The sequence below is a fragment of the Ceratotherium simum genome, chromosome 11 (assembly GCF_057802395.1).
Source record: "Ceratotherium simum simum isolate JZ-2026a chromosome 11, ASM5780239v1, whole genome shotgun sequence".
Classification (NCBI taxonomy): domain Eukaryota; kingdom Metazoa; phylum Chordata; class Mammalia; order Perissodactyla; family Rhinocerotidae; genus Ceratotherium; species Ceratotherium simum.
The window spans coordinates 73,460,192-73,486,120 of NC_141910.1; the positions used below are offsets into that span (position 1 = coordinate 73,460,192).

The 25,929-nt window shown below is 47.8% G+C and overlaps 1 protein-coding gene across 1 annotated transcript in view; it reads right to left on the reverse strand.

Moving 5' to 3' along the window:
* Positions 1 to 25,929, reverse strand: part of TRAPPC12 (trafficking protein particle complex subunit 12) — a 98,630-nt gene that overhangs the window by 16,366 nt on the left and 56,335 nt on the right. Inside the window, exons 6-7 of the mRNA XM_004436440.2 lie at positions 17,914 to 18,026; positions 4,117 to 4,189 (exon numbers count right to left, since the gene is read on the reverse strand). Of these exons, the coding sequence (XP_004436497.1) occupies positions 4,117 to 4,189; positions 17,914 to 18,026 (186 nt within the window). The remainder of the gene's footprint in view (positions 1 to 4,116; positions 4,190 to 17,913; positions 18,027 to 25,929) is intronic.

Below are 25,929 nucleotides of genomic sequence, written 5' to 3' on the forward strand. Positions count from 1 at the left end.
GACAGAGGAGGAGGAGGAGGTGATGGTGGAGAGGACACCGGGAGCACAGACAGAGGAGGAGCAGGCGAGGGTGGAGAGGACACGGGGAACACAGACGGAGGACGAGGAGGTGATGGTGGAGAGGACACGGGGAGCACAGGAGGAGGAGGAGCAGGCGATGGTGGAGAGGACAGGGGAGCACAGATGGAGGAGGAGGAGCAGGCGGGTGGAGAGGACACGGGAGCACAGATGGAGGAGGAGGAGCAGGCGAGGGTGGAGAGGACACGGGGAGCACAGACGGAGGAGGAGGAGCAGGCGAGGGTGGAGAGGACACGGGAAGCACAGACGGAGGAGGAGGAGCAGGCGAGGGTGGAGAGGACACGGGGAGCACAGGAGGAGGAGGTGATGGTGGAGAGGACACGGGGAGCACAGACGGAGGAGGAGGCGAGGGTGGAGAGGACACGGGGAGCACAGGAGGAGGAGGAGGAGCAGGTGAGGGTGGAGAGGACACGGGGAGCACAGGAGGAGGAGGAGGAGGTGAGGGTGGAGAGGACACGGGGAGCACAGATGGAGGAGGAGGAGCAGGTGAGGGTGGAGAGGACACGGGGAGCACAGATGGAGGAGGAGGAGCAGGTGAGGGTGGAGAGGACACGGGGAGCACAGGAGGAGGAGGAGCAGGCGATGGTGGAGAGGACACGGGGAGCACAGATGGAGGAGGAGGAGCAGGCGAGGGTGGAGAGGACACGGGGAGCACAGATGGAGGAGGAGGAGCAGGCGAGGGTGGAGAGGACACGGGGAGCACAGACGGAGGAGGAGGAGGAGCAGGCGAGGGTGGAGAGGACACGGGGAGCACAGGAGGAGGAGGTGATGGTGGAGAGGACACGGGAGCACAGATGGAGGAGGAGGAGCAGGTGATGGTGGAGAGGACACGGGGAGCACAGGAGGAGGAGGAGGAGCAGGCGAGGGTGGAGAGGACACGGGGAGCACAGACAGAGGAGGAGCAGGCGAGGGTGGAGAGGACACGGGGAACACAGACGGAGGACGAGGAGGTGATGGTGGAGAGGACACGGGGAGCACAGGAGGAGGAGGAGCAGGCGATGGTGGAGAGGACACGGGGAGCACAGATGGAGGAGGAGGAGCAGGCGAGGGTGGAGAGGACACGGGGAGCACAGATGGAGGAGGAGGAGCAGGTGATGGTGGAGAGGACACGGGGAGCACAGACGGAAGAGGAGGAGGAGGTGATGGTGGAGAGGACACGGGGAGCACAGGAGGAGGAGGAGGTGATGGTGGAGAGGACACGGGGAGCACAGGAGGAGGAGGAGCAGGTGATGGTGGAGAGGACACGGGGAGCACAAGAGGAGGAGGTGATGGTGGAGAGGACACGGGAAGCACAGGAGGAGGAGGAGCAGGTGATGGTGGAGAGGACACGGGGAGCACAGGAGGAGGAGGAGGTGATGGTGGAGAGGACACGGGGAGCACAAGAGGAGGAGGTGATGGTGGAGAGGACACGGGGAGCACAGGAGGAGGAGGAGGTGATGGTGGAGAGGACACGGGGAGCACAGGAGGAGGAGGAGCAGGTGATGGTGGAGAGGACATGGGGAGCACAGGAGGAGGAGGAGCAGGTGATGGTGGAGAGGACACGGGGAGCACAAGAGGAGGAGGTGATGGTGGAGAGGACACGGGGAGCACAGGAGGAGGAGGAGGTGATGGTGGAGAGGACACGGGGAGCACAGGAGGAGGAGGAGGTGATGGTGGAGAGGACATGGGGAGCACAAGAGGAGGAGGAGCAGGCGAGGGTGGAGAGGACACGAGGAGCACAGGAGGAGGAGGAGCAGGTGAGGGTGGAGAGGACACGGGGGGCACAGGAGGAGGAGGTGATGGTGGAGAGGACACGGGGAGCACAAGAGGAGGAGGTGATGGTGGAGAGGACACGAGGAGCACAAGAGGAGGAGGAGCAGGCGAGGGTGGAGAGGACACGGGGAGCACAGGAGGAGGAGGAGCAGGCGAGGGTGGAGAGGACACGGGGAGCACAGGAGGAGGAGGAGCAGGTGAGGGTGGAGAGGACACGGGGAGCACAAGAGGAGGAGGTGATGGTGGAGAGGACACGGGGAGCACAGGAGGAGGAGGTGATGGTGGAGAGGACACGGGGAGCACACAGGAGGAGGAGGAGGAGCAGGCGAGGGTGGAGAGGCAGACGCAGCGGCCGTCCAGCTGAGGACTAGGGACGCGCCAGCCCTGGACACACTCAAGTGACAATAATTGGGTGAGCTTGCCTTACACCGTCCTGCCCCCTTACTGAAACTGACCGCTTTTGGCTGCCAGGATCAATGGTATTTTGGGATAACAATCGCCTAGAAATTTTGCTTATCTTGGAGTGTTTAAGAAGAACACACAACACCTAATTGCCAGAACTAAGAATTTAACTTACTTTGCCTTTCAGCAATTAAAAATACATTAGCTGCTTATATTCTCCTTATAACATCATTTTTGTGAAAAGAAAATTCTGAGCAATGACATGTCTTAACGTAAACTGTGACCTTCGCGGTGAGCTAGAGATTCATCTTGATTACCTTCGCGGACGTCTCCTTTTTCCCTTTATCACCTTATAAATCTGCTTATCTGTTGTGACTCTGTTAGATTTCCGGAAACTGCTTTCTCAGATCTAATAACTACCTGCTCATTCCCACTAATGCAGGCGCCCCAAGGCGCAGAGAGTGCTGGAGAAGGGGATGCCCAAGGGTGAGTGGCGACTTCCCTCCTTCAGACTGTGCTAATCTGCCTGCATTTAATCACTGAGGAGGACACGTGCGCACACAAGCACACCCACAAACCTGGCGGTCACTTGGAATTTCTCAAACTAAGGAATCTGTATTTCAAGCAAAAACACAGCTCAGGAGCTCGGCCGGTGGCGCGAGCGGTTAAGTGCGCGCGCTCCACTTCGGCGGCCCAGGGTCTGCGAGTTTGGATCCCGGGCGCACACCGATGCACCACTTGTCACGCCATGCTGTGGCCGCGTCCCATATAAAGTAGAGGAAGATGTACACGGATGTTAGCTCAGGGCCAATCTTCCTCGGTAAAAAAGAGGAGGATCGGCATCGGATGTTAGCTCAGGGCTGATCTTCCTCACAAAAAACAAAACAGAAAAAAATGCAGCTCAGTGCTTTTGGCCCCTGAGAGCAAATATCTCCTGCCCACGTTGCTCACTCCCATCTCACAGCCCCGTGTGTATGAGGCCAGGGCCTCCCTGGACCTGGGGTCTCACATGGCTCTCCATCTGGAGTGCTCTCCTCTCCAGGTCCCTCTCCTGCTTTTGGCACATCAGTGTCCATAGAGAGCAGCTTCGGAGGAAACCCACTGCTTTCCAGCATATTCTGTGCCAGCCAGCGGTCACCGAGAACCTGCTCCGAGCCAGGCACACGGAAGTGGAGACTGTTAAGCCCCTGCTCCAGGTGACACAGAGTGGGACAGGTGCCCTGGGAACAAGGAGATGACTGGGCAACCGCAGGCCTATGTGGAGAGGTGCTGTCCTGAGGAATGAGTGGGTAGGGGAAGGGCCTCTCGGGGAGGCACCACTGGAGTTGAGTTTTGAAGTTCATCTCTCTAATGTTCTCAAGAAATCATAGCCAGGATGATCTTCTCAAAACGCAAATTGGCTTGTGTCAGCCCAGCACTCAGGATAAAGACCCACATTGTCAGCCTGGGCCCCAAGGCTCTGCATGCAAGGGCCCCAGCTTCCTCTCCCCTCTGGCTCCTCACCGCCTCACCCTCCCTCCCGCCACAGGCTGTCGCTCTGGCTGGGCAGCCCCCATCCCGGACAGGCCTGGCTCCTCTCCTCCACAGCAGCAATCATAGTGAGAGAGCTCACATGGATCTGTGGGGTTATTTGGTTTAGGCAGCTCTTCTCCACCCAAAAGGGCTCCCCGTGAGCAGGGCTTATGTTTGATCTTGCTCTTCATGTATCAACAGCACCAAGCACGGTGCTTGGCATTCCGAAAAAAGAAATGAGGAAACGAACGCATGAAAGGACAAATGCATTGCTGAGTAAGGAGAGAGAATGAGAGAGAGACAAAACCTCTGGGGTTGAGTCTTCTGATAACTCTCGATAATTATTTAACAAAGAAAAGTTGGACCACTGACCTCTTCTGTTCTCCGGTGAGATGCTGCTCATGCTCCCGTCTTCAGCTAACCCTTGCTCCAGATTTGTCAGGATCTGCAGTAATTTCAAGTAAGAACACAAAGTCATAAAAAATGAATTTGCTTCTAGACTTTGCCGTAATATATTCTAGGAGAAGCCTATTTCTTGGTACGAAAACTAGTTTGTCAGGGAATGTTTCACACGGACACGTTTAAACATCGCTGCTACTGCAGATGTAGGCGCTGGTGGCGGAGGGGGTGCTGCTCCAGCTGACGGTGGAGTCCGGGCTTATGATGTTTATCTCATACTGCATTCAGACAGCACACAGAGGGTAGATGTTTTTTCTTTTTAAGAAAAGCATCAAGTATGTTACATGAGAGGATGATTATTAACTTCCTTGAAAATATCAGTCTTGTTCCTCCAGGGCACCATGAGGTGTGTGGCCTTTTTTAACATATCAAATAAATTCTGAACTTCCACTTCAGGTAGTTTTTATTGTTTGGTTAATAACTTTGGATTGCTTCTTTTGTGTTTTGGTTTTCTTTGAAAGAAAAGAAGCTGTGCCACTGTAATTTGGGTAGAGAATGTATTTTTTTGAGGGGTAGGATGAGAGGAAAAAAGTCTTAAGCATAAAGACTACTTGCTAGGGAGAAAAATAAAGTATTAATTGAAAAAAGGTTATATCATAGTAATCACATAGTCAGTGATTACTGACTTGAGGCCGTATGCTTTGGGAAAAAATCCTTTCGTTTATTAGATCACCTTGCCAGTTAACATTTCTCCAAACAACTGACCCCCGAGAGGTGAAGTTCACAACCCAACGAGGAAGCCGCTTTGGGCTTTTACTTGCCTGGTCCCCATCTACGCAGCCACGACGGCTAACCAGCCCTCCTCATCTGCAAGCTATTGCTTCATGCAAGCTGGAGAACAATTTGCTAAGAACACGAAGGCCTGTCCTACTGTGACGACTCAGGACACACTGGGGTTCTAAACTGTAACCGTGAAGATTATCCAGTTGGTCTAAACCAGGTCAGATGACATTTTTTAGCTAATCTGTCTTCTGATAAATAATCATAAAAACAGAAACTGATGAGCAAATTGATGGTACCATTAAATTAAATTCCCCCGGCTAGGATACAGGGAGGCCAGGAAAAAACAGAAGAGAGAAGGTCTACTGAAGAACAAACGCAGGTGGCCTGGTGTCTTCCTGACCAGCAGGGCCCACACAAGTGCATGGCCTCCCACCCGGCTCTGACTGACCAGGGTTAATGGAGGGGACACAGAGGAAGGCGTGGGGATCTGAGAGTAAAACCAACCACAACAGAAGAGCTTGAGAGAATCAGAATCGCAGAGGCAGACTGCAAACTCCGTGAGGGCGAGGAGGGTGATGGGGAACTGAGCTGGGCCCACACTGCGGATCATCTCCACGCACTGCTGAGCCCCACCACGGGGGCTTCGGTGTCTTCAGCCTAAGCTGACTCGCTTCCATAAAAGGCAGCGGGGTGGGAAGAAGCAACATAGGAGGAGAGGGCTGCTCTGGAGAGGCAACCCAAGAAGAGAAATGTCTCAGAAAGAACGAAAAAGTTTCCGACCCCAGTGATGTCAAGATGCAGAAAGAGAAGTCATCCTCTGCCAAGGCACCCAAAGCAGGAGCAGGGTCGCATCTCTCAGCAGTATTTCTTTAGGTCCAGACTTACGACTTCATCCTTTTAGGGAGGGGGTCATTTTTCATTTCTTGGCACGAATCTACAGAGCCAGGGAAGGGGCACATATAAGAGACAGAGACGCCAAGCAAGGCTATGGCTCTTCCTCCTGGGGAGCCTCTCGAGGCCGGGGGTGAGGGACGCATAGGGACGGCCTGAATGTCTGCAGTGCCAGAGAGAGGGATGGCAAGGAGCTGTGACAGAAGTGAGTATGAACACGTTAAATACAACTTCCGGATCCTCGGTGGCTGTTTTTCACTTCTAGGGTGTGTTACTTAACGATATCAATTCACAGGTCCCTGTTTGCCTCAGAAGTGTATCCCTGAGTGCCCTGAACAGAAACAGTGGTTCACAGTTAGTATTTATTGCTGTTTATCTAGAGACAGCTGCTAGCTTTATAAAGTAACAGTACATTGATCTACAAAAGCTTATTTCTGCAAAGGAAAGTGACAGAAACATTCCCAGCCCAGAGCCTGAACTGCTGAGTTTGCAAACATGGTGTGGGGCAATTCATCCCGTCCCTTTGACCCAGATGAAATGACCGAGGTCTGAGTCCAGGTCGGACACCAATGAGCAGTCCCAGGTCTGCTTCCCAGGACTATAACGTCAGGCTGCACCACTCCTGCTCATTCTGGAAGATGCTCCAAAAAAGTAGAGGCACACTTGTGAGCTCGTGTGGCAGAATGACATCACCCAGGCTCCAGGCAAAGGGGAAGACACTGCCATTCCTCCTTTATTTGGTGTGAACCCCAGACACCAGAGTGTCTCAGCTCCACCCAATGTCAGTAAAGGACTTCCTGGCCCAAGTAGACGGGGCACTACAGGTGAGCATGCCCAGGCCTGAGTCACGGAGACTGGTCATGCCTCTTCCTAGACCCTGAGCCCCAACGGCCTCACTCCCCTCTGTCCACCCTGCACCTAGCATTTCTGATGCACGAGAGTCTGCTCAGCCACAGAAGAACGCACATTGCTCCTGGAGAGGCGGCGGTCAGCGCCCGTCCCCTGCCAGGTCCCGAGCCATGAGGGGCAACACTGGGCTGCCAGCTGTGCGCTGGGGCAGAGGAGACCCAGGCTCCCACCCTGGGCCGGTTTTGCCTGACGACTCAGCGTGATGATGACTAGCTGTCAAGGTGCAGCAGGTAGTCATGGATTGTAGGGTAGGAGAAGTATGACTTCTGTAGTTATTCTGTAATTTTAAAAAATGGAAAAGATAAGTAGGTGTTTTTAAGACAAAATCCTGTGAACAGATCAATGTTTGCAATCCTCTAGAGAAAGGCCTCTGACAAGAAGTCTTCGAGGTCTGACAGAGAAGGGTGGGTTCTGTAGCTAACAGGAATGGCCAAGAGGAGACTCAAGGAGGGCGGCAGAAGAGTGCTTTGGCAGTGACTCTTCTCTAGTTAGTGTTAAAAAAAGGTAATAATATGCTTATGAAAAATTCAAAGAGTTTAGAAATGTAAATGCACCTGTGCTTTCCTGCACGGCCCTCCCCCCACGATCTGCACGTGGCTGAGCACAGTGGGTTCAATCCCTGCTCTATGACTTTCCCCTTCTTGCAGCTCCCCTCTGTGGGCGCCCAGCACGTGTCCCCTCAGGGGCTCCTCTCTCCCGCCTCTGTGGGTTCCCAGGACTCAGCCCTCAGCAGCTCCCTCATCCTCCTCTGCGGGCTCCCAGCGTGTGTCCCCTCAGGGGTTCCTTTGTCCCCCTTCTGCAGGTTCCCAGGACTCACCCTCCAGCGGCTCCCTCATCCTCCTCTGTGTGCTCCCAGGGCATGTCCCCTTGCTCTCTCCTTCCATTTAAGCTGCTGACCACCACCGTGTGCCTGCCTCATGCTACGCAGACAGCCTTGATGTCATGGAGGTGTGTGAGCTGTGTGAGGTGTGTGGAGCATGAGGTGCGTGAGGTATGAGGTATGCAGTGTGTGGTGTGTGAGGTATGAGGTGTGTGAGGTGTGTGTGTGTAGTGTGTGCTGTGTGAGGTATGAGGTGTGTGGTGTGTGAGCTTTGAGGTGTGTGGTAAGTTGTGTGTAGTGTGTGATGTGTGAGGTGTGTGAGGTATGTGAGGTGTATGAGGTGTGAGGTGTGAGGTGTGTGAAGTATGAGGTGTGTGAGGTATGAGGTGTGTAGTGTGTGAGGAGTGTGGTGTGTCAGGTATGAGGTGTGTGGTTTGTGAGGTGTGTGGTGTGTGAGGTGTGTGAGGTGTATGAGGTATGAGGTGTGTGGTGTGTGAGGTATGTGAGGTGTATGAGGTATATGAGGTGTGTGGTGTGTGAGGAGTGTGGTGTGTGAGGTATGAGGTGTGTGGTGTGTGAGGTGTGTGGTGTATGAGTTGTGTGTAGTGTGAGGTGTGTGAGGTGTATGAGGTATGAGGGATGTGGTGTGTGTGGTATGTGAGGTGTATGAGGTATGAGGTGTGTGGTGTGTGAAGAGTGTGGTGTGTGAGGTATGAGGTGTGTGGTGTGTGAGGTGTGTGGTGTGTGAGTTGTGTGTAGTGTGTGGTGTGTGAGGTGTGTGAGGAGTATGAGGTATGAGGTGTGTGGTGTGTGAGGAGTGTGGTGTGTGAGGTATGAGGTGTGTGGTGTGTGAGGTGTGTGGTGTGTGAAGTGTCTGGTGTATGAGGTGTGTGGTGTGTGAAGTGTGTGGTGTGTGAGCTGGATGAGGGAGCCGCCTGGGGAGTCAATTCTCCAGCCCCAGTCAAGCCTGTGGCTGATGCAGCTCCCCCCGACTTCTTGATTGCTCCTCATGAGAGGCCCTGGGTCAGAACCACCGTGCTAAGCTGCTCCAGAACTCCAGACCCACAGAAATGGTGAGACAACAAATCGTTGTTGCTTTAAGCCACAAAGTTTGGCATAGTTGGTTATGCAGCCGCAGGTAACTAATACGCAGGTATTAAGCAAAGTTAGCAGCACTCTTACTGAAGGCTCCTTGTGAGGAATAGTGCACTGAGGTTGGCATACTGAAACACCTTGAGGGTTTAGTTTTAATTTGGAAATTTCAAAATGGGTTTCTCACTGAGTATCTTAGCATGAGCTCCTTTCTGAAAGCAACTGCGATACTGAAATAACAGTGGTTTTCAAAGTGAAGATGCTGCTTGGAGATGAATGGGGAGGGGTCAGGAGGGAAAACAGAAGCAACAGCTCTGAGCTGGGAGACGATTCTGGTTTCAGGCTGCTCCGAGTCAGGGGGAGGGTGTGACTAGAGTGGAGAGGCTGCGTCTTAGCCACCACCGTGGGGACTGGTCCTGAGACGGGTGGTCGCACTCCAGCAGTGCAGACAACCATCAACACCCTGGACAGCAGGGGAGGGAAGGGAAGGGAAATGGTCCAAAATTCAAACTTGGCTGTGTTCTCTCCAAAGACAAAATTACATGCCTGAACAAATATCCCATCTGCCTGACTCCACATACAGCCAACACCACTTGATCTCAAACAGTATTTAAAAAGACAATTTATAACCTATTCACATCTAAAGATACCAAAATCCATGTTCTGAATTCTCTGCAGTTATCTCAGGAGGAGGCAGGAGAGTTCTAACCAAATAACTGACACCTCTGCTACATCGGTTACAAACATTTTTGGGTTCCCAGCAAACTTCAGCAGCCCACAAGGAACACCACATTTACACCTGCCTCCAGAAATCCTAGAAGTTCATGGACATCGGTGCACACACATGACCTTGGAATCTGGTATTTTAAATTTCAGGTTCTGATTTGTACGCCTGGGGTGTGATCCCAGACCCTGACTTCTGATGAGCTCCAGGTGACACCAGTGCCAATGGTCTGGGGACCACAGTTTGTAGGAAAGCTCTAGAGGAAGGAGCCTCGTGCCTGTCCCTTTGGTGAGCTGTTATGGGCTGTGGGTGGGGTGGGCTTGGGTAGGTTCAGGGAATGGGTTTTACACACAAGGCATCAGTGTACAGACCACTGGAGGCTGGCTGAATTCAAGGACCCGAGGACTCATACTGACCTACTTGAGTCCAGACTAAGGTGAGAGCAGGTCTGCCTAAAGGGTCTTAGATTTCTCTGGAAAGTCCTGGGACCTTCCCATCCCCACCAACAGTCTCCTTGGGGACCTTTTGGAAAAGAGGCTGTCCAGAATGAAGAGACGTTTCTGGGAGCTGCTCCCAGCCACTGAGAGAAGATTAAACACTCCCCCAGACCAGGCACCGCCTGTGCCAAGTCGCTTGTCTGCATTCCTGATCTGACCCGCACGGCAGCCCAGCAGCAGCTGATGATATTCCCCAGAACAGGTGAGGAGCTTGAGGCTTATGCAGGCCCACCACTCTGTCAGGAAGTGTCAGAGTGGGATCCAGAAATTTCCCCCGTGTGCCTGACTCCAAAGCCCCTCCCAGCCAATGCCTGTGGACAGACTGTGCTTCGGGACTTCACACCTGGAAAAAATGCTCTCTTCTTTCCATCAGGTCACGGAATGAGAGAATATATGATGTCAAGAAAAATAAGGCGAAGAAAGCAGAATTCCAGACCTCCTTATTCCACCAAGGGCCCACTTTTTGCTGGGCTCTCACACACGTGTCGGGGCTGGATTGTTTGCTGACTTCTGTGGCCTTGTGGTCCACTGTTGGTGCCCCAGGTTTTATATCAGGTGGGAGCTGCTGAGAAGCATGGCTGACCTACCCAAGTCCATCCCCTGCGATTTGCAGGGACACAATCTGGAGTTTCTAAAGGTGTGATTTTCCACTGTGAGCTGAGTCACCATACAAATCTTCTTGCAAACCCTGACGAACGGATGCTCTCTGGGCTCCCGCCGTGAACTCTGAGCATGCCCAGGCCCAAGAGCGTGAGCCTCTCCCACCCTGACCCCCGATGACGGGGACACTCCTGTTGTCTCCTCCCAGTGTGCACTCTGAGCATGCACGGGTCCAGGAGCGTGAGCCTCTCCTACCCTGACCCCCGATGATGGGGACACTCCTGTCGTCTCCCGCTGTGCACTCTGAGCACACCTGGGCCCAGGAGCGTGACCATCAACAGCAAAGGGCAGAGATGCCGCCTCAACCAAGGAAGCACGAGCCATCCTCAATCTTTCAATTACCTCTCTCCACTTGCCTGTCACTCCCATCTTATCTGATTAAGCCACAATCAATTTACTCTCTGCTGGAGCAGCAGGAAAATAGGGCAACCGAACCGCCTGGGTCAGGCGAGGCCTGGCAGCGGCTGTTGTCAGCATGCTGATGGCTAGCCTACTTGAGAGTTTCCCTGAGCAGCTGGCCAGTGAGAGGACTAACAAGGGCTGTTCTCTTTCCTATTTTTAACTTCATTTACAAGTAAAACAGCATAACTGTGTATGTCCTCTGTTTGAAATCCTTTTTAGAGAAAATATTAACCCTTCCTAGAAACAAAGCTCTCACCAATAAAGCTCTGCCTTATTAGCAATCATTGATAGAGAACAAATCATATCGACATTGTTGAATATATTTCTTTTCCAGAGTGCACAAAAATGTATCTTACCCTCTGGCTCCTTTAGCTGCGCGGGTCTCTAAAGAAGCACTTCTTTACCTGGTACCCTCAGCCGGGCTAACCTGGGGTGGGAAGCTACAGAAGTTAAATTGTAGGGTGGGATGGAGCTGAACTCAAGCCCACGCTGGGCACGTCCACATCAGTGATGACCCAAACCTCAAGCTAATCTGGCATTGTTATTTATGGACTGTATCTGTTTATGCAAATGGCTTTTAGAAATGTGTTCACTGGGCTCTTTCCCAACTAGTCTCCAAAGCTCTCTTGGGACCTAGAGGTGGACACAACCTGCAGAGAAGCCAGAGGAGCAGGGACCAGAGGATGGAGGCATCTCCTGCTCTGATGTGAGGGTCATTAGTTTTCCCAAGCCACGGTAGCGTTGGAAATTTATTTTAAACTGCAGTATTTTTTACTCTTCATTGATACAATTACATTTGAACCAAACATTTACTACTTCACTACAAGGTTCTCACTTGTCACCCACTAATTTCAAAGACAGCAGAAAAAATCAGTATCCTGGACCACTTCGTAAAGATCATGAGTAATGTCCTGCTAAAACTGGGCCCCATACAGAAATTCACAACATCATTCTAATCTAAGATTCACGGTTGAATACACAGACTTGAATCATTCTTTGGCAAATCTTCCATATTAGGAAAAGCTCGGCGGCTTCTGAGCAAATGACTGGTTTACAGGTGTCAAGAATTCTTTAATTGTATTTCCCACTCTGCTTTGGTCCCAGGAGCCGCAGCACCAAACTTGTTTTTGGCACACCTCTGACGTTACCAACTGTACCACTGTCTTAATCTTATCTTCCTTTTGCCCCACAGTCCTCATTTAATTTTTTTTCAATAGAAAAAAAGTCTAATCATAAAACTGATACACGTGTTGTATAAGACTTGGAAAACTGAAAGAATAAAAGGGACTTTTAATCCCATCACCCACACCACTAACATACTGGTAGGTTTTTCCTTCAGTCCATATTATTTACTTTGTTGAGATCATACTGTAATTATAACTCTGTAGGCTGGCTCTGAAAATTAATATTACATCATAAACATTTCCCACATTATGGCTATGGAGTTGAAACAACCACTGGGCAACCACATCATGCCTCCACACCCCAGGTCTGGTGCTCTGGGACACCCAGTCTGGTGCCCTGCTTCTTCGGTTGCGGTGGCACAGACTGGAAACAACGGGAGACTGCTATCTAAGAAGCCGGGTGACAGGGCTCAAAAGTGCAGAGAGGTCACCAGGCCAGCTGGACAGAGTGCTACTTGGTGGCAAGTGTTCTGCTCCTCATCTGCCCCCAGCTGCTCTCAGACTCCCTCCCACACCCCACTTTGGCTGTCACATAAGGTTGTTTCTTTTCATTTGGGAAATCCATGCTGGGGCAAAACCTGCCAAGATCGGACTTTTGCTGGAGTGGCAAGTACCAGACAGCAGGGCTCAGAGCACGTCTGCACGAACGGCACGTGTGTTCAGCTGACTTTCTCACTAAAGGATGAAAACCTTCCACCGCCCCCGTTTGGCTTCTTGCTCTATTATTATCCCCTTCCAAAACCTGTGATTCTCCAATCATGCCTGACCTCCAGCCTGGAAAAACGACCTTGAAGACCAAGAACCGATGCCACGCCAGCAATGAAAATAAATGGGAGAGCGCTCTTTGGGAACATGAACCAAATAACTTCTGCTTTCTTTCTGGAAACACCTCTGGTTTTGGAGTATGTCCCTGAGTTAAGCATTTCCGATCAGTGTTCAGGCTACTGGCCAGCCGGCGGCCAGCAAGTGCAGCCCTAGTGCTGGCCTCCTGCCTGTTCCAGTCCCCCTCGGAACACTCGAGAGGGTTGTCTGGGTGTGGCCCAGCTCAATATCAGACACCATCAAAGTTGCGCCTGTGATGGCTTTGCTGAGCAGCCTGGGTGAGCCCATGAGCTGGAGTCCAGTACGGCCACCTCTGGGCTTAGGCAGGAGGCTGGGCACAGGGGTGCAGGCCAAGGAAGGCAAACTGAGGGAGAACGGACCGATGGAAAACGTCACCCAAGGAGATACTATTTCACGTTCTTGACTCGTTTCCTCCCCGGCTGGACTCTCCCCACAAGTGTCGAGTACACAGTTCCTGTACCTACTGAGACCAACTTTTGGCGGAAGCAAGGGCAGCAGGGACTCCCTACAATTCCTGGCGCTGTCAAAGTGATACATGAGACTGCAGTCAGAACTGCTGCTTTCCCAAGGCATCAGGGAATACACTGCATTTGGGGGAGAAGGAAGAACTGATGGTTGGACTCCACAGAAAAGTGTCGAGTGGCCGTTAGGGCCCAGGTTTTTGGAGCCAGGTGACCCGTTCTCATCCAGCTCCTCCACTGCCTCACCATCATACCCTGGTGATACTTAACTCCTCTGAGGCTCAGGCTCCTCGTCTGTAAACTGGGGATAACATAACCTCGTACAGCTGTTGTGAGCACCGATGGAGGTAATTAATGCAAAGCGTTAAGCACAGCACCTGTTACAGTATAAGCATCAAACACATGCTGATGGCAACCCTCACCATCACCCTCACCACCACCATTACCACCACCCTCACTACCCTCACCACCACCCTCACCACCACCCTCACCATCATCCTCACCACCACCCTCACCACCCCCATTACCACCACCCTCACCACCACCCTCACCACCCCCATTACCACCACCCTCACTACCCTCACCACCACCCTCACCACCATCCTCACCACCATCACCACCACCCTCACCACCACCCTCACCACCATCACCACCTCACCACCATCACCACCAGCTTCACCACCCTCACCACCACCCTCACCACCATCACCACCACCCTCACCACCCTCACCACCACCTTCACCACCCTCACCACCACCCTCACCACCACGCTCACCACCATCACCACCACCCTCATCACCATCACCACCACCCTCACCACCTCACCACCATCACCACCAGCTTCACTACCATCATTGGTGTTTGACTAGCCAGCACGTCAAGTCAAGAACAGAACCGCGTTTGCACTTGGGTAGGGGCAGGTGTGTCGAGTGTGCTGAATGATACAGGAAAGAGTATACACAATGCAGGGAAAAGTCTTAATAAATAGACTTAGGTTTAAAGCTCTCCTCGGGTTTACCACTTGTTGTGACTGACTCAAAAAACCAGAATGTTGCTGTTGGATGGAAACTTGGAATTCTTTGGTCTAATGTCTCACCTCTCCTTTACCAATGGAAAGCAGAGAGGATAAATGGCCATGCCTGTGGACAGACCTATGTGGAAGAAACACATCCATCCCTCTCACTTTAATCCATCAAATCACTGTTGTCACAAGAGTGGTGTGCTGGCTTTTATTATTTTTAGATTTTGCACTTCGTAAATAAATTTTAGCATGAAGACAGACTTTCTATTTTTTAATTATGGATGATTGTGAGGTATTGACGAATCACTCAAACAAACAACAACTGCGGGAGACACGCACCCTCACTGACGGCAGGGGTGTGCTATGTTCATCCTGAACCGCAGCATGTGGCACACAGCAGGTGTTCTATAAACATTTCTGCGTGAACAGTGAACTAGCCCAGAGAAAGTTGTCCTGAGGGGAGACTTGTGGGGCAGGGACAGACCTCTCCATGCTTCACAAGCCTGGGTCCTGGCATCCAGCTGAAACCAGCTTTAGTTAAACAGGGAAGCAGCTCGGGAAGGTCAAGAATGCCCCAAAGGGAGCCACGTGGCCCTAATGTGACAGGAAGTGACCGAGGAAGGTCAAGGCCTGTCTTGCTTATTTTCAGGGCTGACGGTGGAGGGAATTTCAGGTGACTGCAGGTACGCTCATGCTCTAGGTCTTTCGCTTTCTCTCTTTTAGCATCAACTAGTCATGTCACATGGGGTTACCTCTTTCTTTGGGGAAGGGCCAAGTTTTAAGTCAGCACATAAAGAGCACATAGAAATTACATGTTGAAATTAACCAGGAAAATCCTTTCGGCTGGAGACCAACACCTCATCTCTTCCAGCATCAACTGCTCATTTTTCTTTTGTTTCATCAATTAAGCACCACGAGATGCATCGGCCTACATTCAGGTCATGTCATAAGAGAAACATCTACCTGTAAACGGCGAGTTATATGACCTGTGGTGATAGGTTCACACTGTGAGAAGCAGGTGGCACTTAAGAGACTCATTCAAGTCGTGCTCGCGCAGTGTTGGCACGTCCCTACATATTTACGTTCTCATCTCCCTGTAAAGCCAAGTCAGCCCAAGACGAACGCGCTTGTGATGTGACTGCACTAGACCTCTGGTTTATCTCTCCTCCCCACTCTGAGCTGTCAGCTTTCACCACCTGCCACTTCAGATGAAACCACCTACGAGTCTGAGGAGGCACCAGGTCCAACACAGCACAGGGAGAGGGTACTTTAGACACTCTTCACAGTGGTTTTCTGATTCGGTTCAATCCACCAGCAAACACAGCAAGACACTCTGCTATGGACAGAGCAGGACATCGACACAGGGTGGAAGAGGAGAAAGCCTCTGAGGTCTTTCTCACTTCACTCAGGATGTATTACAACGATGAGGGCAGGCGAGTGATTAAGAGCATGGACCCCAGAGCCAGGCTACCTGGGTCAAATCACGTGATCTTGGGCAAGTTAGTTAACCTCTCTGTGCCTCAGTTTCCTAATCTGTAAATTGGGATAATAATAACCCCTACTTCACAGGGTTGTTATAAGGATTAAAGGATTTATTTGAAAAATGCTTAGGAACAGAGGCTGATTCATAAAGAGCATGACATAGTATTTAAGAAGCATGAGGACAAGTGGCCAGAGCACTAATGGTGGGAAGACCCCACTCTCTCATCTCTAATTGTTACGCTGTATTATGCATTTAACGAGCTTAATGGTAAAAATATGAAATAATTTAGGACCAGGAAAACTGACTTGCAAAACTATTTCAACTGACCTGACCCTTAAGAGACCCTAAGACTCAGCATTTTCTCTCTCTACATACATAAAAACTTCCCCCAATGTGATATGGAGGTAAAAAACATAATTAAAAAATCATCTGGGGGCCGGCCCAGTGGTGTAATGGTTAAGTTCATGCGCTCCACTTTGGAGGCCTGGGGTTCGCGGGTTCGGATCCTGGGCGGGGATCTACACACCGCTCATTAGCCACACTGTGGTGGTATCCCACATACAAAATAGAGGAAGCTTGGCACAGATGTTAGCTCAGGGACAATCTTCCTCACATACAAAAAAATCATCTGTGAACAGTTTATGAAATCATTGATTTAGCATTTCTCAATAACAAGTTACGTGTTTCATATTTCTGAAAATAATTATATTGCCACCGTGTTTTAAGATTCAAGGGAAAAATGCTAGCACCTAAAAAGTTGGTAATGTAATTTCCCCCATCAAGTGATCAAAGTACAAGAAAGCTAATAGTTTTTCTTTTTATCTTTTAAGTTGTGACATAGAAACGGAAGCTGATACAAGGCTCGAGCATGTGAGGGGCCCAGGATGCCTGCCCCACGCGTAAGTGAGGTCCGCTATGCACAGGAAGGAAGCCCACCTGCTTCCCTGCTGGGAAGCCTGAGCACACCGTCCTGGAACTCCCATCAAGGATAGCTGAACTGAAAGGAGGAATCTGACAAATACGACCTAATAAAAAAGTTCTAACATGCTGCTGCTCCTAACTGCTTGTTATGAAAGTTGTGGCAGCACTTCTACAGACATTACTTCATTTAGCCTGTACAGCAACACTGGAGGCAGGTGGGAAAGGGGGTTTTACTCCCATTCTGAAGATGAAGGATCAGAGAGGGTGTGGCTGTTCACAGCCTGGAAATGGAGACCTGCAATCCCACATTTCTCCCTAACATCACTTCGCGGGAAACGGAGACCCGCAATCTCACATTTCTCCCTAACGTCACTTCATGGGAAACGGAGACCCATAATCCCACATTTCTCCCCAACGTCACTTCGCGGGAAACGGAGACCCGTAATCCCACATTTCTCCCTAACATCACTTCATGGGATAATTTGATCTTCCGTTGATGCGACAGTTTGGTGTCTTCCATATAACTGTTACTTCACAACCAAGAATAAATCAGAAAGCACTTGTGAACCATCTGCCTTCTGGGTCAGTATTACGACGACAGTTGTCATGATACAGTATAATTTGCTTTGATTCTGGAATGTTTTAAGCCATTATCCCTTTAAACGTTGCCCCAGCGCCTCTGTCTGACACCAGCACAGTCCTTGTAGGACGTGTGAGTGGTCTGGCATGTTTAAGTGCTTCCACTGGCAGCCTGGGCTCATGTTCACACGTGTGATTTCTACATAAGAGAAAACTTTCCTGATTTTCATCTACCAATCATACTAAGGAAGAGGGATTTCAGGACTCAAGCTTTGCCAAAAACCATCCACCGCCCCAAAATTAATTTCTGTGAGAGCTATGACGACCATGGTCACAATGAATCCGGTCACCCTGCTTTCCTGGAGGAGGAAGCGGTGATGGTGGTGATGGTGGGATGGGCAGAGAGCAATGTGGTATGCTTCTTGTGAAGAAGGGAGACTAAGGGTGTATTCTCCATCAAGGGGAAGATGGCAGAGCAGGCCATTTGGAACGACTGTTACCTTGCTGCAGACGGCCTTCACCCTGTGCAGTCTGTCCAGCGACTCCTGGGGGTTCCCCAGGTACTGCTGAAGCTCTGCGTGTAGGATCCGCATTGAGAAGGGCACCATGGAGCCTAGAATCAAAGTCAAAGGTGAGTTAGTTTGTTTGCTATAACTAAGTGTACTTTCATACTTAGCATACTTGACAGAGGGATCTGCAGATGTCCCAGCAGAAGGGAAGACAGAATCCCTTTAAAAGGGATGCAGTGGTGCCAGCTATAAAACGTATGTTGGTTTTCTCTGTAACACTGTATGTAAGTAAGTATGTTCTACGCAACTATTAAAGGAGGCAGGTGGATGTCACTACTATTTCTGTAGCTATGCTTCCATCATGTAGAAACTATCACAAAATGAATGAAAAGGCAGTGACTGCCCCTTCCTCCAGTAAAAGAAAACACAGAACACTCAAGGGTTCTTCATATTTTAGTATGGCAAGCTCAAATTGAAGGTTGCTTAGACTGGGTTCGCCAGAGGGAAACCCTGAAAGGAGAATCTGTGAGTGAGTTAAGGGTGTGGCAGATGCAGAACCAAGGGAGGAAGTTGAGCGAGGGTGCGTCTCAGGCCCAGGTCCTGAGGACAGAGCTTCAGCCTGATTCAGAGACCTGTGTATGTGGGCTCTGGAGCGAAAGATCTACCTGAGAGCTGCCCCAACAGGAGGCAAGGGAGCTGGACTTGAAAATTCCACCACCCAGGGCTGCCCCACAGGGAATGATTCCCGGGCACTTCCAGCTCCATCAATCTGCCGAAGGGGAACGAAGGCAGTTCTCTGAGAAACGGGAACTTAAAAAAAATTTTATTGAGGTCATATTGGCTTATAACATTGTGTAAATTTCAGGTGTACATTATTATATATCAGTTTCTGTATAGAGACTACATCGTGTTCACCACCAATAGTCTAGTTTTTATCCGTCACCATACATATGAGCCCCTTTACCCCTTCTCACCCCCCCCAACCCCTTTCCCCTCTGCTAACCACTAATCTGTTCTCCTTATCTATGCGTTTCTTTATCTCCCATATATGAGTGAAATCATATGATGTTTGTCTTTCTCAGTCTGGCTGATTTCACTTAGCATAATACCCTCAAGGTCCATCCATGTTTTCGCAAATGGGACAATTTTGTCTTTTTTTTATGGCTGAGTAGTATTCCATTGTATATAAATACCACATCTTCTTTACCCATTCCTCTGTTGATGGGACTTGGGTTGCTTCCACATCTTGGCTATTATGAATAATGCTGCAATGAACATGGGGGTGCATAAATCTCTTTGAATTGTTGATTTCATGTTCTTTGGATAAATATTGAGTAGTAGAATAGCTAGATCATATGGGATTTCTATTTTTAACATTTTGAGAAATCTCCAAACTGTCTTCCATAGTGGCTGCACCAGTTTGCATTCCCACCAGCAGTGTATGAGGGTTCCCTTTTCTCCACATCCTCTCCAACACTAGTTAATTTCTTGTCGTTAATTATAGCCATTCTGATGGATATAAGGTGATATCTCACTGTAGTTTTGATTTGCATTTCCCTAATAATTAGTGATGTTGAACATCTTGTCAAGTGCCTGTTGGCCATCTGTAAATCTTCTTTGGAAAAATATTTGTTCATATCCTCTGCCCATTTTTTGATTGCGTTTTTTTTTTATTGAGTTGTATGGGTTCTTTATACATTTTGGAAATTAACCCCTTGTCGTATATATGATTTGCAAATATTTTCTCCCAGTTGGTGGGGTGTCTTTTCATTTTGTTGATGGTTTCCTTTGCCTCGCAGAAGCTTTTTAGTCTGATGAAGTCCCACTTGTTTATTTTTTCTTTTGTTTCTCTTGCCTGAGTAGATATGGTATTTGAAAAGATGTTTCTAAGACTGATGTCAAAGAGTGTATTGCCTATATTTCCTTCTAGGAGTTTTACGGTTTCAGGTCTTACATTCAAGTCTTTAATCCATTTTGAGTTAATTTTTGTGTATGGTGTAAGATAATGGTCTACTTTAATTCTTCTGCATGTGGCTGTCCACTTTTCTCAACACCATATATTGAAGAGACTTTCCTTTCTCCATTGTACGTTTTTGGCCCCTTTGTCGAAGATTAGCTCTCCATAATGTGTGGCTTTATTTCTGGGCTTTCAATTCTGTTCCATCTGTGTATCTGTTTTTCTGTCAGTACCATGCTGTTTTGGTTACTATAGCTTTGTAGTATATTTTGAAGTCAGGGATTGTGACACCTCCAGCTTTGTTCTTTTATCTGAGGATTGCTTTGGTTATTCCTGGTCTTTTGTTGTTCCATATAAATTTTAGGATTCTTTGTTCTATTTCCGTGAAGAATGTCATTGGGATTCTGATTGGGATAGCATTGAATCTATAGATTGATTTAGGTGATAGGGACATTTTAACTATGTTTATTCTTCCATTCCATGAGCATGGAACATCTTTCCATTTCTTTACATCTTCGATTTCTTTCAATAATGTCTTATAATTTTCAGTGCATAGGTCATTCACTTTCTTGGTTAAATTTATTTCTAGATATTTTACTCTTTTTGCTGTGACTGTAGATGGGATTGTATGCTTGACTTCTCTTTCTGCTAGTTCATTATTAGTACATAGAAATGCAACTGATTTTTGTATGTTGATTTTGTACTACGCAACTTTTCTGTAGTTGTTGATTATTTCTAATAGCTTTCTGGTGGATTCTTTAGGGTTTTCTATGTATAGAATCATGTCACCTGCAGAAAGCAAGTTTTACTTCTTCCTTTCCAATTTAGTTCCCTTTTATTTCTTTTTCTTGCCTAATTGCTCTGGCTAAAACTTCCAGTACTATGTTGAATAAGAGTGGCGATAGTGGGCACCCTTGTCTTGTTCCTGTTCTCAGAAAAATGGCTTTCAGTTTCTCACCATTAAGTATGATGCTGGCTGTGGGTTTGTCATATATGGTCTTCAATATGTTGAGGTACTTTATCCTTCTATACCCATTTTACTGAGAGTTTTTATCACAAATAGATGTTGGATCTTCTCAAATGCTTTCTCTGCATGTACTGAGAAGATCAAGTGATTTTTAGTTTTCATTTTGTCAATGTGGCGTATCACATTGACTGATTTGTGGATGTTGAACCATCCCTGCATCCCTGGAATACATCCCACTTGATTATGGTGTATGATACTTTTAATGTATTGCTGTATTCAATGTGCTAATATTTTGTTGAGGATTTCTGCATTTATGTTCATCAGCAATATTGGCCTGTAATTTTCCTTTTTTGTGTTGTCCTTATCTCGTTTTGGTATCAGGGTAATGTTGGCCTTGCACAATGAGTTAGGAAGCATCCCATCTTCTTCAATATCTTGGAATTGTTTGAGAGAGACAGGTATTAAATCTTCTTTGAATGTCTGGTAGAACTCACCAGAGAAGCCATTTCATCCTGGACTTTTGTTTTTTGGGAGGTTTTTGATTACTGTTTCAATTTCTTTACTTGTGATTGGCCTATTCAGATACTCTATTTCTTCTTGATTCAGTTTTGGGAGGTTGAATGATGATTCTAAGAACTTACCCATTTCTTCTAGGTTATCCAATTTGTTGACATATAGCTTTTCATGGTATTCTCTTATAATCTTTTGTATTTAATCCAGTGTATCCATTGTAATTTCTCTTCTTTCATTTCTAATTTTATTTATTTGAGTCTTTCTTTTTTGCTTAGTGTCTCTGGCTAAGAGTTTGTCAATTTTGTTTATCTTCTCAAAGAAGCAGCTCTTAGTTTCATTGATCCTATTTATTTTTTTTTATTTTGGCGAGGAAGATTAGCCCTAAGCTAACATCTGTTGCCAATCCTCCTCTTTTTGCTGAGGAAGATTGGCCCTGAGCTAACATCTGTGCCCATATTCCTCTATTTTGTATTTGGGATGCCTGCTACAGTATGGCTTGATAAGCGATGTGTAGGTCCACACCCGGGATCTGAACCTGCGCACCCTGGGCCGCCAAAGCAGAGCGCACAGACTTAACCACTATGCCACTGGGCTGGCCCCCTTTCTGTTGTTTCTTTTTAGTTTCTATTACGTTTATTTCCAGTCTGATTTTTATTATTTCTCTCCTTTTATTGACTTTGGGCTTTGTTTGTTTTTCTTTTTCTAGTTCTTTTGGGTATAGTTTAAGATTACTTATTTGAGATTTTTCTTGTTTGTTGAGGTAGGCCTGTATTGCTATAAATTTTCCTCTTACTACTGCTTTTGATGCATCGCACAAGAGTTGGTATATTGTGATTTCTTTTTTTTTTTTTTCGGTGAGGAAGACCAACCCTGAGCTAACATCGGAGGCCAATCCTCCTCTTTTTTGCTGAGGAAGACTGGCCCTGGGCTAACATCCATGCCCATCTTCCTCTACTTTATATGGGACACCGCAACAGCATGGCTTAACAAGCGGTGCGTCAGTGCATGCCCTGGATCTGAACCGGCGAACCCCGGGCCACCACAGCGGAGAGCGCACACTTAACTGCTTGCGCCACTGGGCCGGCCCCATGTATATTGTGTTTTCATTTTCATTTGTCTCCAGATATTTATTTCTCCTTTGATTTCTTCATTGATCCAATGGTTGTTCAGTAGCATGTTGTTTAGTCTCCACATATTTCTGACTTTCCCAGCTTTTTTCTTGCAGTTGATTTCTAGTTTCATAGCATTGGGGTCGGAAAAGATGCCTGATATGATTTCAATCTTCTTAAGTTTATTGAGGCTTGCCTTGTTTCCCAACATATGATCTATCTTTGAGAATGTTCCAGGTGCACTTGAGAAGACTGTGTATTCTGCTGTTTTTGGATGGAATGTTCTATATATATCTATTAAGTCCATCTGGTCCAGTGTTTCATTTAAGGCCACTGTTGTTTCCTTGTTGACTTTCTGTCTGGATAATCTATCCATTGATGTAAGTGGGGTATTGAGGTCTCCTACTATTATTGTGTTGCTGTCAATTTCTCCCTTTAAGTCTGTTAATAGTTGTTTTATATACTTTGGTGCTCCTGTGTTAGGCACATATATATTAATAAGTGTCATGTCTTTTTGGTGAAATTTCCCATTTGTCATTATATAATGCCCATCTTTGTCCCTCACTATCTTTTCCATCTTGAAGTCTGCTTTGTCTGATATTAAGTATAGCTATACTCGCTTTCTTTTGCTTTCCATTTGCTTAGAGCATCATCTTCTATCCCTTCACTCTGAGCTTATGTTTTTCTTTAGAGCTGAGATATGTTTCCTGGAGGCAGCATCTTGTTGGGTCTTATTTTTTAATCCATCCAGCCACTCCCTGTGGGGTTTTTTTTTTTTTTTGTGAGGAAGATCGGCCCTGAGCTAACATCTGCCAATCCTCCTCTTTTTGCTGAGCAAGACTGGCCCTGGGCTAACATCCACGCCCATCTTCCTCCACTTTATATGGGACGCCACCACAGCATGGCTTGCCAAGCGGTGCGTCGGTGCACGCCCGGGATCTGAGCCGGCGAACCTGGGCCGCCGCAGTGGAGCGCGCGCGCTTAACCGCTTGCGCCACCGGGCCGGCCCCCACTCCCTGTGTTTTGATTCGTGAATTCAGTCCATTTACATTTAGAGTGACTATTGATATATGAGGCTTAATATTGCCATTTTATCTCGTTTTCCAGTTGTTCTATATTTCCATTGGTTCTTTCCCTTGTATTTCTGAATACCATTTCAGTTTGGCCGTTTTCTGTGATGGTTTTCTCAATTTTTTCTTTATTTATGATTTGTGGCTCTGCTCTGATTTTTTTTTAGTAGTTACCATGAGGATTGTATAAAGATCTCACAGATTAGATAGTTCATTTTCTGATAGCTTCTTATCTCCATTAGCCTAGGCAGGTTCCATCCCGCTCCTCTTCCCCTTCTATGTTTTTGTTGTCACAAATTATTCTTTTCTGTGTTGTGAGTTTGTGACCAAATTGAAGTGGTTATAGTTATTTTTGACGCTTTCTTTCCCTTTATCTTTTATGTTATAATTAAGTGTTTGCTAACCTATTCTGATAAAGAGCTGTAATTTTCTCATTTTGTCTATTTATCTTCTTGCTCAAAGCTTTGTAAACCTCTCCTTTTTCTTTCAGGTAGGAGGGCTCCCTTCATCATTTTTTGTAAAGCAAGTCTAAGGGCTATGAACTCCTTCAGCTTTTGTTTAATTGGTGAAGTTTTTATTTCTCTGTCATATCTGAAAGATAATTTCGCCAGATAGACTATTCTTTGCTGACAGCTTTTGTCTTTCAGTATTTTGAATATTTCATTCCACTCTCTGCTAGCCTGTAGGGTTTCTGCTGAGAAATCTGCTGAAAGCCTTATGGGGGTTCCTTTGTAGGTTATTTTCTTCTCTCTTGCTGCCCTTAATATTTTTTCTTTGTCATTGACTTTTGACAGTTTTAATTTTATATTATATGCCTTGGAGAGGGTCTTTTTGCATTGATGTAATTAGGATTTCTATTGGCTTCATGTACTTGTATGTCCAGTTCCTTCCTCAGGTTTGGGAAGTTCTCAGCTATTATTTCTTTGAACAAGCTCTCTGCTCCTTTCTCACTGTCTCTTATCCCTCTGGTAGACCTGTAATCCTTAAGTTACTTTTCCTAATTGAGTCAGGTATTTCTCAAAGAATTTCCTCATTTTTAAAAAATCTTAGTTCTCTCTCCTCCACCTGAGACATTTCTACATTTCTCTCTTCAAGGTCACTAATTTTCTCCTCCATAAGGTCCCCTCTACTTTTATGCTTTCTAAATTATTTTTTAACTTATTGTATTCTTTATATCCAAAATTTGTTTGTTTTTCTTTTTAAGAGCTTAAATCTCTTTGGTGAAGTATTCCTTCTGTTCATTAATTTTATTCCTAAGCTCACTGAACTGTCTTTATGAATTTCTTGTAACTCAAGTTTCTTTATGATAGCTATTTTGAATTCGCTGTCAGTTAGATTGTAGTCTTCTGTGACTTCAGGTTTGGTCTCTGGAGAGTTGCCGTTTTCCTTCTGTTCTGGAGTGTTACTGTAGTTCTTCATGGTTTTGATGAATTGATCCTCTGCAGGCACATTTGTGGTCATAATCACCTTTTCTTATTTGGGTACAGCTTTGGTTACTTTGGTTCTGGTCACCAGGGTCTTGTGTTCCTCCACTGGCTATCCATGTACTCGGATGCTGCTGTCCCGTGCACCACTGTGCTGCTGTTCCCGGGTTATCTTTGAGTGCTAGGTTCATGGGTGTCACTGTTGCTGGCAGGGGCCTGTGGACCTGGGGACTTTGTACAGCCCCACTGCTGGTAGGGCTGGTGTGAGGGTTGCTGCCACTGTGGGCTGAGTCACAAGTTCTGCCGTGGTTCCTGTTGCTTCTGGTCGCAGACTCCCCCTGCCACCATTGGGGGGTGGGGGCGAGGGCTGTTTTTTCTGTTCCTGCCCCGTCTGCTCATAGTTGTGTCAGTCAGCCGCTCTGCAATCATGTGGGCCAGGCTGCAACCACTTGGACAGGGTGCCTTTGCATGAGCTGAGCTGCTGCCATTCAGCAGCGAGTGTTTGCACAGGCAGGGCTGCTACAGTGTGGTGGGTGCTCCTGTATGCCGGGCTACTGCTGTCTGCAAGGGTTTGCATGAGGGTCAGGCTGCCCCTGCCTTCACTCACAGTTGCTCTGGCCACTATGTGAGGATTCGTGACCTCCATTGCTGCTGCCAGAGGCAGGTACAAGGAGGGGGCCGCTCCCCTAGCTCCACTGGTTCCCGGGGGTCCAGTCCACTCACCTTCAGATGTATAGCTGCACAGATCTCTCAGTCGCCCTGTTGTGCTGTGTAGGGAATCCTGTGTTGGTTGATGGACATCGGTTTAGTTGTAACTTAGAGGGGAGAGACAAGGAACAACTCACTCCATCGTGATGCTGATGTTACTCCTCAATGGGAACTTTCCTACAGTATTCAAATGTGGCTGCATTATCTTTCAGGATAAGGGAATTTCTTGTTAATGTCATGTTCTCTCCTAATACGATTT